Source organism: Poromitra crassiceps, assembly GCF_964638095.1.
Source record: "Poromitra crassiceps genome assembly, chromosome: 15".
NCBI lineage: Eukaryota > Metazoa > Chordata > Actinopteri > Beryciformes > Melamphaidae > Poromitra > Poromitra crassiceps.
In genome coordinates, this window is record NC_139634.1 from 40,525,389 (window position 1) to 40,542,831 (window position 17,443).

Consider the following 17,443-nt stretch of genomic DNA (forward strand, 5'->3'; position numbering starts at 1 on the left):
CAGACAGACAGACAGACAGACAGGTAGACAGACAGACAGACAGACAGACAGACAGACAGAGAGGCAGGCAGACAGACAGACAGACAGACAGACAGGTAGACAGACAGACAGGTAGACAGACAGACAGACAGACAGACAGACAGAGAAGCAGGCAGACAGACAGGTAGACAGACAGACAGACAGACAGACAGACAGACAGACAGACAGACAGACAGACAGACAGAGTTTTGTGTTACATAAGTTCTTCTACAGTGGTTCTCAATCTCAACCTGTGGTACCACTAGTGCAGTGGTGACAAACATACGGCCCGGGGACCAGATCCGGACCGCCTAAGGGTCCAATCCGGCCCACATGATGACTTTGCAAAGTGTGAAAATTGCACTGAGAGAAGTCAGTCCTTCAATCCATGTCTCAGGAGCATGTTAAATATTAATATGAATAATGAATATATTAATATATAATATTAAGTAGCCTATTCATGTTTCTCTTTTCAGTATTCATCACCAAATGGTGAACGATCATTACGCTGGACTATAGACACTCACCATCAATTGTAATGCACAGTTACAGACAGTAGATTTGATCATTTCTTTGATGGGAGCTGAGATAGCCCTACATGAAAATGTGTTCTTAAAATCTACCTGTAATTCTTGACAATAATATAAACTGGACACATTTTGAGGTTTTGTCATTTATAGGTTATTGTTGATTTTTTTCTTTGTCTGGCCCACTTGAGACCAAATTGGATCGCATGTGGCCCGGGTGAAATTTTGCGGGGCACGGAGAATAGCAGGTGACTTGGGTGCGCCCATTAATTTAACGGCACAAGCGCTAAATTAAGGCTTTTGTCATGATAGGGCCCTTAATCTCTTTTTTACTACCTTAGTCAAATGATCTGTAAGATCTCTGAACACACAGTATCGCTCCTCAGACCTGACTAATGAAAACATGACAGAATCTCAAGTCATTTTCTTATTCTACTTTTTCTTTTCTTTGCGGCTAAAAGATGTGCAGTCTTTCCTCTGCAGTTAGTCTCTGGCAGTGAATCCTCCGTGCTATTGCTTCTCTCCGCACGGTTCATTTGAAGAGGTAATTGGAAGTCTTGGTTCATTTGAAGAGGTAATTGGAAGTCTTGGTTCATTTGAAGAGGTCATTGGAAGTCTTGGAGCGTTCAGGGCCTTCCTGTGTGCAACAGAGATAACGGCGTCCCCGACAGAAAGCTGACCGTCCCTCTGGAGTCTGCAGACTGCACACTCACTCCCTGCACACTGGTTCATTACACGGGTTCACTTCATCGCTAACCATTCCAATTATCCTACAGCAAAACAACGAGCAAAAGTAAACATGTCATTTACGAATGATGGAATCGTCCCGTGCGCCAAACGGCAGCAACATGCACAGTAGTAGTATAGAGCCCTGGCTTCACGGACAGCAACATGCACAGTAGTAGTATAGAGCCCTGGCTTCACGGACAGCAACATGCACAGTAGTAGTATAGAGCCCTGGCTTCACGGGCAGCAACATGCACAGTAGTAGTATAGAGCCCTGGCTTCACGGGCCTAGAATTTAAGCCCTAGCCCGACACGGGTCCGAGACAATCAAGCCCGGCCCGACCCGGGGCCTAAGGCTTATGAGAATTCTCAACCCGAGCCGAGTCATGAATAGGGATGCACTGATCCACTTTTTTCACTTCCGATCCGATTCCGATACCTGAATTTGGATATCTGCCGATACCGATATTATGCCGATACCAATATTTTTCTTGAATATACAGTGTAGGCAAAGATTTGGCCAATTACATTTTTTTTTTATATAACTTGCAAAAAGCAGACAAAATTAAGAAAATATACAAGGCAAAGAAGGATACTATTATACATGGGCAAATTACGGACATCCGGCAGCGACTGAAACAGTCGCTCCAATGGGAGAGCAGCTGTAGAGCAGGGGAGCGCTTATCCCAGTTGCCTGTTTCCGTGGCGCCAGACTCCTCTCACGGTAGGGAGGGGAGGCTGGCCAGCGAGACTGATAACAATCTAAACCTAATTCTAACCAAATCAATTTCAAGTCGCTTATTACAGTATATCAGTATATTAACACCATTACAAAACACTTCTTAAGCATTACCAGTATTATGTGTCAGTTCAAACAGTTTATCAGAAACATTTTCATTTTTTTTAACAGTTATGACTTTTGAAGCGTAAATGTGTTTTTTAATGTGATCCTATCGCCGCCTTAATATATACTGCATTTCATTCTGTTATTTCTAGATTGGATTACAGATTAGTTACCCCCCCCCTCCATAGACAATGTATATGTCTATCCATTAGTAAGACAATCTCCCTCTTCTCCATGCTGCCAGTTATGCCCACGTCTGGCCCAGGTTTGAATCCGACCCGTGGATCTTTGTCACATGTCATCCCCTCTCAGTATTACCTTTCCTGTCTGTTCACTATCCTGTCTAATAAAGGTGAACATGCAAAACTCAAAAAATAAATATATAGCCTATATATATATATACCGTATATATATATATATATACCGTATATATATATATATATACCGTGTATATATATATATATATATATATATACTTTACTTTATTTCTTTATTTCATTTGGCAGACGCTTTTATCCAAAGCGACTTACATCACATTTCAATACAATTCATTCAGAGAAATACAAACAATGAAAACATAACTAAAACCATATATAATCAATAAGGGTTAACCGATTCCGGAGGGACCCAGGTGTAGCCCGAAAAGGTAAGTTTTTAGTCTCCGGCGAAAAATCGGCAGTGTCTCGGCCAGCATGACGAAGGGGGGAAGTTCATTCCACCATTGCGGAGCCATGGAGGAGAACAGTCTTGAACGAGACAAGCGTTCACCGGGGTCACGTAGCGATGGAGGGGCGAGGCGAGCCGTGCAGGTGGAGGAGCGGAGGGAACGGTGGGATGTTTGGAAGCTGACCAGGGATTGTAAGTAGAGCGGGGCTGACCGGTGAACTGCCCGGTAGGCCAGTACCAAGGTCTTGAATTTTATCCGGGCCGAGATGGGGAGCCAGTGGAGCTCACGGAAAAGGGAAGTGACATGGGAAAATTTCGGTAAGTTGAAAACCAGACGGGCAGCTGCATTTTGGATGAGTTGAAGGGGTTGAATGGCCGAGGCAGGTAGCCCCGCCAGCAGAACATTACAGTAGTCCAGGCGTGAGAGGACCAGGGCCTGTACAATGATTTGAGCCGCCTCCCTAGTGAGAAGCGGACGGATTTTCCTGATGTTGTACATGGCGAATCTACAGGAGCGAGCGGTCGCTGCAATAAAGGCTGAGCAGGACAGCTGGTTGTCCAAGGTCACCCCAAGGTTCCTGACTGTTTCTGACGGACGTACGGTAATGCTGTCAATAGTGATGGAGAGGTCAGTGAGGGGGCAGTCTTTCCCAGGGAGGAAAAGTAGCTCAGTTTTTGCCAGATTTAATTTAAGGTGATGGTCTGTCATCCATGTTATAATATCCTTGAGGCACGCGGCCAGACGTGTCTCAATTTGAGTGGCAGAAGGGGGAAAGGAGAGGAATAGCTGAGTGTCATCAGCATAACTATGGTAGGATAACCCGTGAGAAGAGATTACGTGACCAAGGGACCTAACATAAAGAAGAAAAAGGAAAGGGCCAAGGACAGAACCCTGAGGGACACCAGTGTTCAGAGTGCATGTTTTAGAGAGGGACCCACGCCAGAGAACCTGAAAAGAGCGGTTGGAGAGATAGGAGGTGAACCAGGAGAGTGCAGAACCAGAAATACCGAGGTCAGTGAGAGTGGAGAGAAGGATGTGGTGATTCACCGTGTCAAATGCAGCAGAGAGATCAATCATATATATATATATATATATATATATAATATAACAATATATAATAAAATATATAATATTATTTAAAAAAAAATGAATTATTATTAATTATTATTATTAATAATATTAATATATAATAATATAATATATATATATATTATATAATATCCTAACTGCTTCCACCCATTGGAAGTTTCAATAGGTCAAATAAAAGGTGTGGTTTTTGCTCTGTTCAGCAGCCAGCTTGCTCTCTGCCTCTTGGCCCAGTTTCTGCTCTACCTGCAGTAAAGCTCTGTCAGGTTCAATAGACTGCAGCAAGGTGGGCGGGTTCACCGGGGAGCAAGGCACCAACCAACGCTGCCACAGTCAGAGGTTCAATTCCCTGTGTGTGGGGAGAGCGAGACACCGGTCCGACACTGGGACCACTGCATCTTATTCCCCCTGCCCCCCATATAAAGCCCAGGACTATATATCTTTCTTCTGAAATAATATTGCAGTAACAGACATCAGCCACACATCTACAACAGCAGTAGAGCTAATTTTCATGTGGATAGATAATTTCAAAGACGCAAAAACTGGAGGAGGCCATACATCAGATCGGCAATATGGTCCCGCCTCCTTGTAGGGGGGAAACACAAGCCCCTCGCTGTTGACTTCAATGTGAAATAGCAGTAACAAAAAAATGAATAGAAAAATAACATAATTAATTGTGTTTATTAATGACTCAAAGACACCATGACATGACAATATATTACAACTCAGAATGCGCAAGATACACCGGAAATATTACTTTGACCCATCTAAAATCATGTGACTCATGTCACATGTTACGGCAGTCTAGTCTGAGCCGAGTAGCCTACGACGACGCTGGGCTCCACTCATAGACTGTACATAATCGCTCCACTACAACAGCATTTAGCGTCGGAAGGCTAAATTAGCAACAGGCGGACACCGGAACCAGGTCACAGGCAGGTCATGAGTTACATGATTTTAGATGGGTCACAGTCATATTTCCGGTGTATTTTGCTCATTCTGTGGCCGGCCGAGTTGTAGGCTATATATTGTCAAGTCATGGTGTCTTTTGGTCATTAATAAACAAAATTAATTCTGTTATTTTTCTACATTTTTTAGGGGTCCTGCTATTTTACATTGAAGTCAACAGCGAGTGGCTTGTGTTTTCCCCCCCTACAAAATGACGTATTGCTGATCTGATGTATGGGAGCTGGGACCAACCGGGTATCTACAGATAAGATATGTTCTAGAACTTCTAGCTAGCTACAGGCATGTTTAATGCTAGCTCCTTAGAAACAATGCTACTTTCTATGTTCCATCCTATTGACACCAGCTGGGTGTTTAAAAATGGAGGTTGTGTGTAACTAACCATTGATCTTTATGTTGCTCTTGCCTCACGTGCATGAAGACATATAGGTTCAATTCCCACTTTACATGTCACTGAGCAAGGCACTAACACTGCCAGCGTGGACGGTCCAATTCCTTATTTGTATAGTCAATGAGTAGAGAGCACTAGGGGTTCAAGTCTGCCTTTGTAGGTAGGTAGAGCAAGGCACTAGCACGGAAAGGGTGGGGGTACAACTCCCTGTGTATGGGGCAATGGAAGGCAATAACACTGCAGAGTTAGGGGTTCAACTCCCTGTGTATTATAGGTCAATAAGCAGAGCAAGGGACTAATGCTGCCAGGATTCAGGGGTCCAATCTTTCAGATTCCAGATTAATTTAATAGTCATATGTGAGCAAACGAGCAATGTTACAAAGGTGCATTATGCAGTGCAACAATCACAGCAACAAAGACAAAAGCAAAATATGAAGCAGACAACCTTCAAATTATAATGATAGGTTAATGGGTAGAGCAAGGCACTAACAAACTGCCAGCAGCAGGGTTAGGCGTTCAATTCTGTCTTTGTACAGCTACTATAGGCTGATGACATCATCAGTGATGTCACAATGCCTCCTATGACATCATCAGTGGGACACAAATTTAAACAAACAGAGAACATGCTCCCTTTTATATAGATATGCACTAATAGCCTACTTACACTACAGTGTTGTTAGGGGTTTGATTCTCTAAAGCTCAATGATGAGCAAGGCACTATAAAGGGTTATTATAGGTTTGTAGGTCATATAGGTAGAAGTAGACAGGGTTACTTACGGGTTTGATTCCCTGCATAGTTCAAAGCAAGGCACTACCAAACACTGCCAGGGTCAGGGGTTTCATTATATCTGTCAGTGGGTAAGAACTAGGCACTAAGGTTCAATTCCCACTGGGCTTTTCTTGTGTATAAGGTATTTAGGATAGAAGCGTCCAGCAGATGTGACAGTGATACAGGCTTTGTTCTGCAGAAGAAAAGAATCACAGGACGCTTTGACACGCAGGATCCCGACATCATGAACTATAGCCTATTTAAGATAGGCTATCAATTAAAACCTGGGGCGAGGCTCTTTCTGTCTTCACACAACCAACGGCTTCACAGCCAAACATAATTATATTTCAGCACATTTCTATAGAAGGTTCGGATCTTTTTTTGACAATTCAGTGACTTCTTCATAAAATGCATAAAGTAAAAATGAAACACGAATACAAAGACTCATGTAAATATCTAGGCTATATAGCATCATTTCGTCTCTGTGTAAATGGCGAGTAGAGCGACAAATTTAGGGAGGGGTTCAGCAGCTCTTTGGTGAAGAGAAAAAACCCGAAGCCGGCCGGCAAAAATAGCCAATTAGCGACAGACATTGGCTCCTCCAACATCTGAACCTGATAGAATTAACAAATTGCCCCCCTATTTTAAAATAGATTTCAAATGGTTTACAGGACGAACTGTTAGAAACAAAAGCACAGAAAAACGTGCTTTTCCTCTGTTACCTCTGTTTGCATGTGCGCCTCTGTCTCCTCGCATCCGTCCATCTGCGCAGAGGATGAGCAGGGAAGCATCTTGTTGTAGAGATAGATCTCCCTTCTTTCTTTCTTTCTTTCTCTCCAGCGAGACGAGAGAGGCGGTTTACAAAGAAGCTACACAGAAGCTGTTTGTTTCTATCAGCACATGTCTGGACCGGCGCCCATTCTCTTTTTTGGGGATGGAGACTTGGAGAGAGAGAGCGCTCCTGCTCAGCTGGCCGGCGGACAGGATACTCCTCCTCCTTTCACTGACAGCATCATCTGGACCCCCCCCCCCCCCCCTACACACACACACACACACACACACACACACACACACACACACACACACACACACACACACACACACACACACACACACACACACACACACACACACACACACACACACACACACACACACACACACACACACACACACGACACACCTCCCCCTCCCTCCCTTCACCATGCAGGCAGGCAGCGACGGACTAAACCATTTGCGCATGTGCGGGGGGAGTGGGCCATCTGAAGGGAGAGGCAGGTTGGATGCAGAGATGGACATAGTTTAGCCTATTCGGCTATGCAGGTTTCATTCCCTGTTTTGATTTTTGCTTATTAAAATTGAGGATCACGAGAGGATAGTCATCCACTTGGACCTTTTTATGAGGACCCATATTAGTCCATAATACAGTGACAGACAACCCCCCCCCCCCCCCCTCCACACAAACACACACACACACACACACACACACACACACACACACACACACACACACACACACACACACACACACACACACACACACACACACACACATTTTGTCTCTCTGACCCAAATCTGGTAGATATGATTTTGTGCAGAATTCCCATGACTACCTGTGTACTGTAGGCAGATATAACAATGAAACTATGATCAAAATAGTAATTATTCTACTTCTCAGTGAAATAATGTGTACATTTTTACAATTCATCAATTTGCTGCGGACCCCTTGGAACCTGGACTCTTTTAGGAGTTGATTCTCCTCCACTAGTGACTAGATGGCAGCAGCTCCCTGCAGCTGGACTGACTGGACTGATGGCAGAGCAGACAGAAGTGGAGGAACCAGAATGCCATGCTACTAGATACCTGGCTGAAGACCAGAGTACATGTCTATCATCCATTATCATTGTTTCCACGATGAATAATGTGCATCATCCCCTGCCAACCTGGTGGCCTGTTTGAAGTTGGACGACTCCCAAAGCAGATCAACCCTCTTGTTACAGTCAGTGAGACTCAGAAGGTCTTTGAATGTGATCTCCCTGCGAACATGTTTGGCAAAGCGATGATGATCTGTTATCGCAACCACTTCTCTACGATGTTCAGTTCCCTCATGCTGTGCCTATAGGTCTATACTCTGGTATGTCTTCTGTCAAAATAGCTATCATGCCCATGCCATGAAAACAGCTCACATCAATTATCAACAGGAAAATACGAAGTCGCTCATCCCGGCCGCGACTCTTCTCATCCTTGGCACCACACTGGTGGAATGAGGTCAAAACACACCTCTTCCGGCTACACCTGGACACTTCTTGAACTAACCGCCCTTCTATTAAAAAAAGGGGAAAAATAAGTAGTTTTGGATAAAACCATCTCCTAACTGATGTAATGCAATTTTGATCAGTATCACTGTATAGCTGTTTCAGTGAATTGGCAGCACTCTTGGGACACCATCTGGGATTTGTCAATAAATAATTAACTGATACGATCATATTTATTGAGCCCTAAAACCTAGGGTTAGACACCAAAGCCACATTTCTAGGATGAATACTGTAGGAATTGAGATATAGCCATTTTAAGCTTCCGGCAGCCATCTCGGATGCCATCTTGAAAATGACCCCTTTCCTGAATTTTCCTGTTGGTAGACTTTTAGTATGTTATATGTAAGGGATAATGTATTGTGAGCCGGTGATTACTGGCGAAATAATGACCGACAGGTGAATGATTGAGCTTAATCATTCACCTGAAGGTCATTATTTCCAGTAATCACCGGCTCACTATACATTATCCCGCTTAGAACACGGCCTACAACTAAATCATTCAATAATCTGACAAAAATAATTATTCAAATAGATTTTTTAATAGCGTTTTCAACGACAAAGCGGTTTCATTCGTAATTGGCACACAAGACACCACAGCTGCAACTGGTTGGCCTAATTAGTAGTGTTTGCTGACAAAAGGCTCTTATCAACTGATTAATCCAGGTGTGGCAGAGCAGCGGTCGGTTGTCGAGAAATAATGACCGGTGAATCTTGTTGATTGACCAATCAGAATCGAGTATTCAAGAGAGCCGTGTTCTAATGTACTTTATAAAATGGCTCTCTCAAATCAAGCAATCTGATTGGTTCACAGCCATGGTATAAATACCGTATACCACTCTTATAACCCATGGCCATGGGTTATGAGACGCAACTCTCTTACTAAAAGGCTTTGGTTACCTCAAATGACAATGTAGAAAAAACAAAAATGGCGGAGACAGCTGTCAGATCCTTGTGAATCGATCTTCGCTTATAACTTTACTAATACTTCGCAGAAAATTATGTTTTGTACAAGAATAGACGCGGGCTAATGTCTTCTTTGCAAAAAAAAGGCTGTTAACCCCGCATTTCTAAATAAGACGTAACGTTAGTTGGTGTCGGGCTTTGCAGAAAGCTCTCAGCTTCTCAGCAAGCGCCAGGATTGGCCAATGTCAACTTCAGTCTCCAGAACGATCCAATCAAATCACCCGCACGTCTATCTTCTTGCTAGAGGTCCCGCCTTACAGTAGTGTTTCAACTGACTCTATCAGAATGCCATGCCAGTCGGACTTATAGTGTTATTATTATTATTATATTATCATACTTGGAAACCGTTTTATAAAAGCAATATAGCACTCGAGCTGCGTGTGTTGTGGCCTGCGGCCTCATGGGATAACAGCTGATCAGCGGGATATATTTGCCACAACACACTGGCTCTCATGCTATATTGCTTAAGTATATGCCCAATGGTAACATAATCCATTTAAAAGGTGTGTGTGTGTGTGTGTGTGTGTGTGTGTGTGTGTGTGTGTGTGTGTGTGTGTGTGTGTGTGCACGAGCATGCGCGCGTGCGCGTGTGTGTAGCAAGAGAGAGAGAGAGAAAGACAGAGTTGTCTTCTTGAAAAATTAACACATGCAGTTTTACACTCTCATGTATTTGTTTCTTGGTGTTCCAGTTCCAATTCCAGTTCATATTAGATCTGTTTACTGATTTGCCATAACAGTTAACATGTTGCAATCCTAACATTTAGTTATAGGTAAGTCTGAGGAATTACAATGAGCCTTTTTTTCATGGCCACAGCAGTAAAATCATACTCTGGTTTCCAGTGTGAACCTCAGGCAAGTGTTGGTCCTCAAGTTGAGGTTTATTCCCAGGGTGTTAATAACAAGTGAATAATGTCGTCGTCATGAACGTTGTAGTTGAGAGCTGAAACCAAATGAAGCAGCATGCTAGTAGATGCAACAAAATACTGTACATGGAAATGATTTATTTTCATTGGTTCATCTTCTTGGAAGGAGCTCTGTCACTGGCTTGGTAGGTTAAGGTTTGTACCACTTGTCTTTTTCACTGGGCTTCAGTCTCGTGTTACAGAGAAACGTTGAGAGAATGTGAAATATGGCATTCTAGTTCCAAACACATCCTGGTTTGGGAAAATCAATCAATGTTCTGAAGGAAGTTGTACACGTTGTAATAGTGTAAGTCACTTTGAAACGTAATTTCCTTTTAACTTATTTTAACTTACCTTGATTTGGGCTTTATAAATAAATTGCACTTTATTACTTTCATTTTATGGTTTTGATGTCGTATGTAAGAAGCACCGGTTCAGCATTACTGTTGCAGCAGTGTGTGTAGGCCTACTTTTTAATGCTTTAAAATAGAACTAAAGAAAGGTGTTTTTAACACTAAACTTTTTTATACCGTCTGAAAGCTGAAAAGAGAACTACATTTCGATAGCTTACAGGATTTACGGCAGTACTTAGGGATGTAAAAATATTGAATGAGTCATTTTGTTAAAAGAGGGACCTGTGAAATGGCTTCATTGACACACCTTTCGATTGGCAGATTTATAAGGCGTGACCTTTAAATCAACCAAAATGCAACAAGGTTTCCAGTGTTTTGCTGCCACCTGCTGTCTACTTACAGTTCAGCACCTTCACTGCACAGTGACAGAAGTCGAATGACAACTGAAACACATGGCACATAACTGGTGCTCAGATAATTCACTGGTTTTAAACACAAAAAGACTAAAGAAATGGTCTTTGATTTTAGACAAAACCCTGTTTCTCTGTCCCCTGTGACTATGAATAATTCACCCATTGAAATAGTACAGGAGTAGGCTACTTACCTGCACTATTATTGACTGACATGGAATGCCAACACCAATGCCAGGTCTGCAAAGGTTCAACAACATATCTAGGCTACTTCTTAAGGAAACTTAGAAGTTTTAAAGTGGACAGAAGAACTTTGCAGATACTGAGTATGCACTCTTACCTTCAGGGCGAAGGTACTGTATGCCTAGGATGAGAACTAAACGAGGCATTACATCCTTTGTTCCACGCAGAGTTCAGCTGCTTAACAAGTTTTAATTTTTTTGGTTTGATTTTTAGCCCTTATTGATCATGCACCTGGTGCTTTTGATTGGTCATGCAATGTGATGTTTTTTTATGATGTATGTATATTATGCTCATGTTTGTATTAGGATATGTGTGCCTGTCTGTCATGTTCATGTTCTTTTGGGCTGTCTCTGTGCAGAGGAAATTCCCTGAGGGGCAATAAAGGTTCATTCATTCACATGAGGAAATGGAAGTAACTTGGTAATGAAAAAGCATACATTCGTAATAGGGATAGATATATATATATATATAGATAGATATAGATAGATATTGTAGCGAATCAGCAGTACACATACAGGGGTGAGCATTGGTAGTGTCTCAACTACAGATAGGAACTGATGTGTGGGAGTGTTGTATTGGGGAACACTATGCTGTGGGAATACTTCCGAAAAAGACTGAGCATGCGCGTCAGTCTCCACACACTGCTACAAGAGAAGGTTGCTAGTTATGAGCGTGACAACCGCTGAGAGTTGTAATATAACTAACGGAGAATAAAGAACCTTGTACCAACAAGAAGCCTCTGCCTCATGACATACCAGGAACGTTACACTGGCGTCAGAAGTTTAAACGGTGAATATTGCCTCCAGATTCGGCGAAATGGTTAACAAGTTCCTGAAGAAAGAGCGCAAACGACTCAATCGAGGAGCGGGAAAAACAGCAGAAAGCCTGGGGTTGGTGAAGATAAGATCCGGACTAGACAGCGCTATCACCGTAGCCACGGAAGCTATCCCGCGGCTCAAGGGAGCTAGCAGGCAAGCTAGCGAGGCGGGAGAAGGAGCGGAGGAACCGGGGCCGGTGAGGGTGAAGATCGAGCGGGTTGACATTGCCGCTGTAGCCATGGAGGCTGTGCCACAGCCCAGCGGAGCTAGCCTGCGGGCCGAGGACAAAGACGGGACACGGGTCGAGGCGACAAAGGACAGCGGGCGGCGAGGAAGAAAGGAAATCACCCCGCCAAAATTCAACGGTAAAGGCGAGTGGGAGGCATACTGCAAGCAGTTTGAAGAGGCTGCAGAATGGAATGGCTGGACGAGAAGGGAGAGAGCCAGCCACCTCGTGATGGCCCTCGAGGGCGAGGCTACGGCGTGCGTGTCGGCCATAGCTGATACAAAGGACTTGGATGTGGTGATGGGGGTCCTGCGGAGACGCTTCGGCCGATGTGAGGAGCAGGCCATCGTAGCCGCGGAACTGTGTAACAGACGCAGACGGCAGGGTGAGTCGCTGCGTGCACTGGCAACGGACATTGAGACTCTCAGCCGGCGCGCATACAGCCAGCTACCGACGGAGGCGCTGGATGGGTTAGCCCTAAGCTACTTTGTCCAGGCCATCGAGCCACGGAGTCTAAGCCAGAAGGTAACGCTGGGACACCCGAAAACATTGGGAGCAGCGCTGGGGTTGGCGCTGGAGATAGAGACAGTAGAAGGCTGGGACAAGAGCAGCGGCATAATGGAGGCCGCCCCAGTGGTGAGAATGGCAGCGGAGAGCCAGCTACAAGAAGAGCCAGCGTGGAAGACGGCCTTGGCAGAGCAAAGCAACACGGTGAAAGAGCAAGGCAACAGGGTGAAAGAACTGTCCGAGTCAGTACAACAGCTGACAGAACAACTGCTCCGCAGAGCGACCCTGCAGCCCAACCCCGCTCGGCAGCCCACCCAGCGGAACAACAGCTGGGCCCGAGGGAGCATGATCTGCTGGGGATGTGGACGCCCCGGGCATCGGGAAGCAGACTGCCGCCGGAGAGCGTGGAACCAGGGAAACGGCACAGGGCCCGTCCAGATGGGACGAGACGGGTCTACGATGCCACAGTCCCCGTAGCCACGTCATCGCAGGAAGGAGCCCACCGACAGCAACGGGGAGCTGGGGCTCCGCCGGGCCCCGAAGTAGACGACATCGCCGGAGCTGTCAACATGCAGAGCGGGCCGCGCGCGATGAACGGCTGCCATGTTCCAGTCTACCTACAGGGGAGATACTGCGCCGCCCTGGTGGACACGGGGTGTACGGCAACGCTGGTGAACGTCAACATGATGCCCGAGGGGACGCGCCTGGAGCAGCCAGCAGCACAACTGCTAAGAACAGTATCCGGTGAGTTGATGCCAATGAGGGGGAGGGGACACGTAATGATAACAGTGGGGGGATAGACAGTGGACTTTCCGGTGTGGGTGGTAGAAATGACGGGACCCTGCATCCTGGGGGAAGACTACTTAACGCTAAACAAATGCACAGTAGACCTAGGAAAAAGCACATTGACATTTGCAGGGGGGCCAGTAGTCCAGATGGGCCACCCTCCCACCGTTCCAGAGGAGAGAGCTAATGTAAATAACATCACTGTATATCGCGTCACCGTAGTGCATGAGCCCCACCCAGCAGACCAAGCCCCTCCACAAAGCCCCGCCCCTAGCCCACCTCCAAACACTTGCCCTCAGCCAGCGCAACAGGCAGAGGGGGAGAGAGAGAGGTTAGAGATGCTCAGGGGATTGCACCAACGCCAGAGCGAAGGGTTAGAACCCCAGCAGAGCGATGAACTGTGGAGGGTACTAGAGGAATATAAAGACATTTTCGCCATGTCGGATGATGAGCTAGGCTGTACCCACCTGGTGGAACACGAAATAGACACTGAGGGGGCGCGACCCGTCAGGTCATATCCCCGTCGGGTCCCAGCAGCGAGGAGAGAGATAGCGAACGAAGCTGTAGAGAACATGCTGCGGGCGGGGATCATTGAGCCATCAGACAGCCCGTGGGCGTCAGGGGTAGTGCTGGTGAGAAAGAAAAATAGCCCCAAAATGCGATTTTGTGTAGACTATAGGGGGCTGAACAAAGTGACAAAAAAAGACGCATACCCGATGCCCATCATCGAGGAACTGTTAGACCCCGCGGGAGAGTCATCCTGGTTCTCATCCCTAGACCTCCGTAGCGGGTACTGGCAGGTGCCCCTCCGCGATGATGCCAAACAAAAGACCGCCTTCCGCACAGAGAAGGGGCTGTGGCAGTTTCGAGTACTCAGTTTCGGGCTGTGCAACGCACCAGCAACGTTCGAGAGGTTAATGGAGAAGCTGCTGGGAGACATTCCCCGATCCGAATGCGTCGTGTATTTAGATGACATCTTGACACACGGGGGCACGTTCCAGGCAGCAGTGGGGGCGTTACGAAAAGTCCTGCAGAAGATAGCAGAGGCGGGTCTAAAGTTACACCCAGACAAGTGCCACTTCCTGAAGAGGAGGGTGGAGTTCTTAGGGCATGGCATCGGCGCGGGGGGCATTCGCACCCTGGAAGAGAAGACTCAGGCGGTCATGGAGTGGCCCACCCCCAGAAACAAAGGCGAACTCGAGAGCTTCGTAGGGCTAGCCGCATACTACAGGAAATTCGTAAACGGGTTTTCTAAAATAGCGGAACCACTGTTCAGGCTAAAAGAGAAGAACGCAGACTTCCACTGGACGACAGAATGCCACCTAGCCTTCAAAGCCCTCAAGAAAGCGCTGACCGAGTCTCCGGTGTTTAGAGCACCAGACCCCGCCCTGCCGTTCCTACTAGACACTGATGCCAGCAACGGGGGTATGGGGGCCGTGCTGTCCCAGGCGGGGCCGGACGGGGAGCGGGTGGTGGCGTACTACAGCAAGACTTTCGATAAAGCAGAACGTAACTACTGCGTCACCCGCCGGGAGCTCCTCGCCGTAGTAGAAGCACTACGACACTTTAGATATTACCTCCTGGGGCAGCCGCGGTTCACCATACGGACCGACCACTCGGCGCTGCAGTGGCTGTGGTCCTTCCGAGAGCCGGAGGGGCAAGTGTGCCGCTGGTTAGAGAAAATGGCAGACTACAACTTCACGATAGAACACAGGGCAGGGGCGCGCCACGTCAACGCAGACGCCCTGTCACGACGACCCTGCGCAGAGAGAGGGTGTACGTACTGCGAAAAGAGAGAAGGAAGAGAGAGAGAGCTCCAAGAGGAAGCTAGGATCTGCCCTAACCACACGGGGGATGGACCAGTGTGCAAGACGCTGCGGGTGGCAGAGGCAGCGGATTGGAGGGGCCACCAAGAAAACGACAGGGAGCTATCACCAGTACTGCAATGGGTAGAAGAGGGCCAGAAGCCGCCCTGGGAAGAGGTGGCAGGGGCCACCGACACAACCAAAGGGCTGTGGGCAGGGTTCGACACCCTGAGATTGAGTAGCGGAGTGCTGATGAAGTGGAAGGAGCCAAGGAGCCAGCGACAGGAGAGCATAAGTGGCGGAAAGTAGTGCCGACGACGCTGAGGGAGGAGGTGTGCAGGAGCTGCCATGGAACTGTAGGGGCTGGGCACTTTGGGGTAAACAAAACCCTCCGTCGCATCAGACAAGGCTTTTATTGGGGGAGGATGGGGAGAGACGTACAGGACTTCTGTCGACGCTGCGACCTCTGCGCAGCGTACAAAGGCCCGTTAGACCAGTCTCGCGCCCCGCTCCAACAGCTAGCAGCAGGAGCCCCCATGGAGAGGGTAGCAGTAGACGTGATGGGACCTTTCCCACGCTCAGACAGTGGAAATAAATACGTCCTGGTCGCCATGGACTATTTCACAAAATGGCCAGAGGCGTACGCACTGCCCGACCAGGAGGCGGGGACGGTGGTCGACGCACTAGTAACCGGCATGTTCAGTAGGTTCGGAGCACCAGAGACCCTACACAGTGACCAAGGGAGAAACTTTGAGTCACGAGTGTTCGCCACCATGTGCGAGAAACTGAACATTAAAAAGACACGGACCACAGCATTGCACCCCCAGAGCGATGGCCTTGTAGAAAGATTCAATCGAACGCTGAAAAAGCAGTTGGCCATCCTCACGGAGGAACACCAGAAGGACTGGGACACGCACCTGCCTCTCATCCTCATGGCCTACAGATCTGCCACACAAGAGTCCACCTCCTGCACACCAGCTCTGCTCATGTTAGGTCGAGAACTGCGGACACCAGCAGAAATGGCGTTCGGCAAGCCACCAGATGCACTGGACGCTCCCCCAGGGCGAGAGTACGCCAGGAGGCTACAAGATCGCTTAGAGTCCGCTCACCACTTCGCTCGGGACCAGCTAGAGAAAGCAGGCATGAAACAAAAAAGAAATTATGACGTGAGGGCAAAGGGAAACCATTTCCAGGGGGGGGAGTTGGTCTGGGTGTACACACCCCGGAGAAAAAAAGGGCGTAGCCCTAAACTGGACTGTCACTGGACAGGCCCATGCAGGGTCATGGAGAGAATGGGGGAGGTGGTGTACCGAGTGCAGATGCCACTTGGTGGCAAGAAGGTACTCCACCGAGACAGGTTGGCCCCATACCGGGGGGGGGTGCACCTTTCCCCCAGATCTCGGCCGCCCGGCGGTTTCACCTAGACAGGCTGAAAGAAGGACTCTGTTTCCACAGAGAGGGGCGTCCGGCCATGACCGGGCGGGCCCCACTCAGGGACGTGAAAGCCCAGATACACTGCAGGTGGGATCAGCCCCGCAGGCAGATTCACAGAGACTAACACGGCCACGGAGAGAGCCAAGGGCTCCAGGACACTTGGGGGACTTTGAGTTGTATTAAAAAAAAAAAAAAACAGGAGGAGATGGTGGTTGGAAATGTTGAAATGTTGTAACAGAAAGTAAAGGATGTGCATGACATGAGATATTGTGGGGGAGGAGATGTGGGAAAGTCTGAGATTGAAACATAAAAGGTGGTTGAAAAACAAAGAAGCTGTTAAAAAAAGATGCTGGGTGTGTTTTGGTACAAGGGGATGTGTGATGTGGTATCAACGTGGGCGTTGACCTTATTGTTGGGCGGGGAGTATGTAGCGAATCAGCAGTACACATACAGGGGTGAGCATTGGTAGTGTCTCAACTACAGATAGGAACTGATGTGTGGGAGTGTTGTATTGGGGAACACTATGCTGTGGGAATACTTCCGAAAAAGACTGAGCATGCGCGTCAGTCTCCACACACTGCTACAAGAGAAGGTTGCTAGTTATGAGCGTGACAACCGCTGAGAGTTGTAATATAACTAACGGAGAATAAAGAACCTTGTACCAACAAGAAGCCTCTGCCTCATGAC

The 17,443-nt window shown here is 47.2% G+C and overlaps 1 protein-coding gene across 1 annotated transcript in view; it reads right to left on the bottom strand.

The window, feature by feature from the left end:
- Positions 1-6,785, bottom strand: part of shtn3 (shootin 3) — a gene marked incomplete at both ends in the record, with an annotated part of 54,688 nt that extends 47,903 nt beyond the window's left edge. The window contains one exon of the mRNA XM_083651902.1: positions 6,717-6,785. Coding sequence (XP_083508028.1) covers positions 6,717-6,785 — 69 coding nt within the window. The remainder of the gene's footprint in view (positions 1-6,716) is intronic.
- Positions 6,786-17,443: the final 10,658 nt, after the last annotated feature.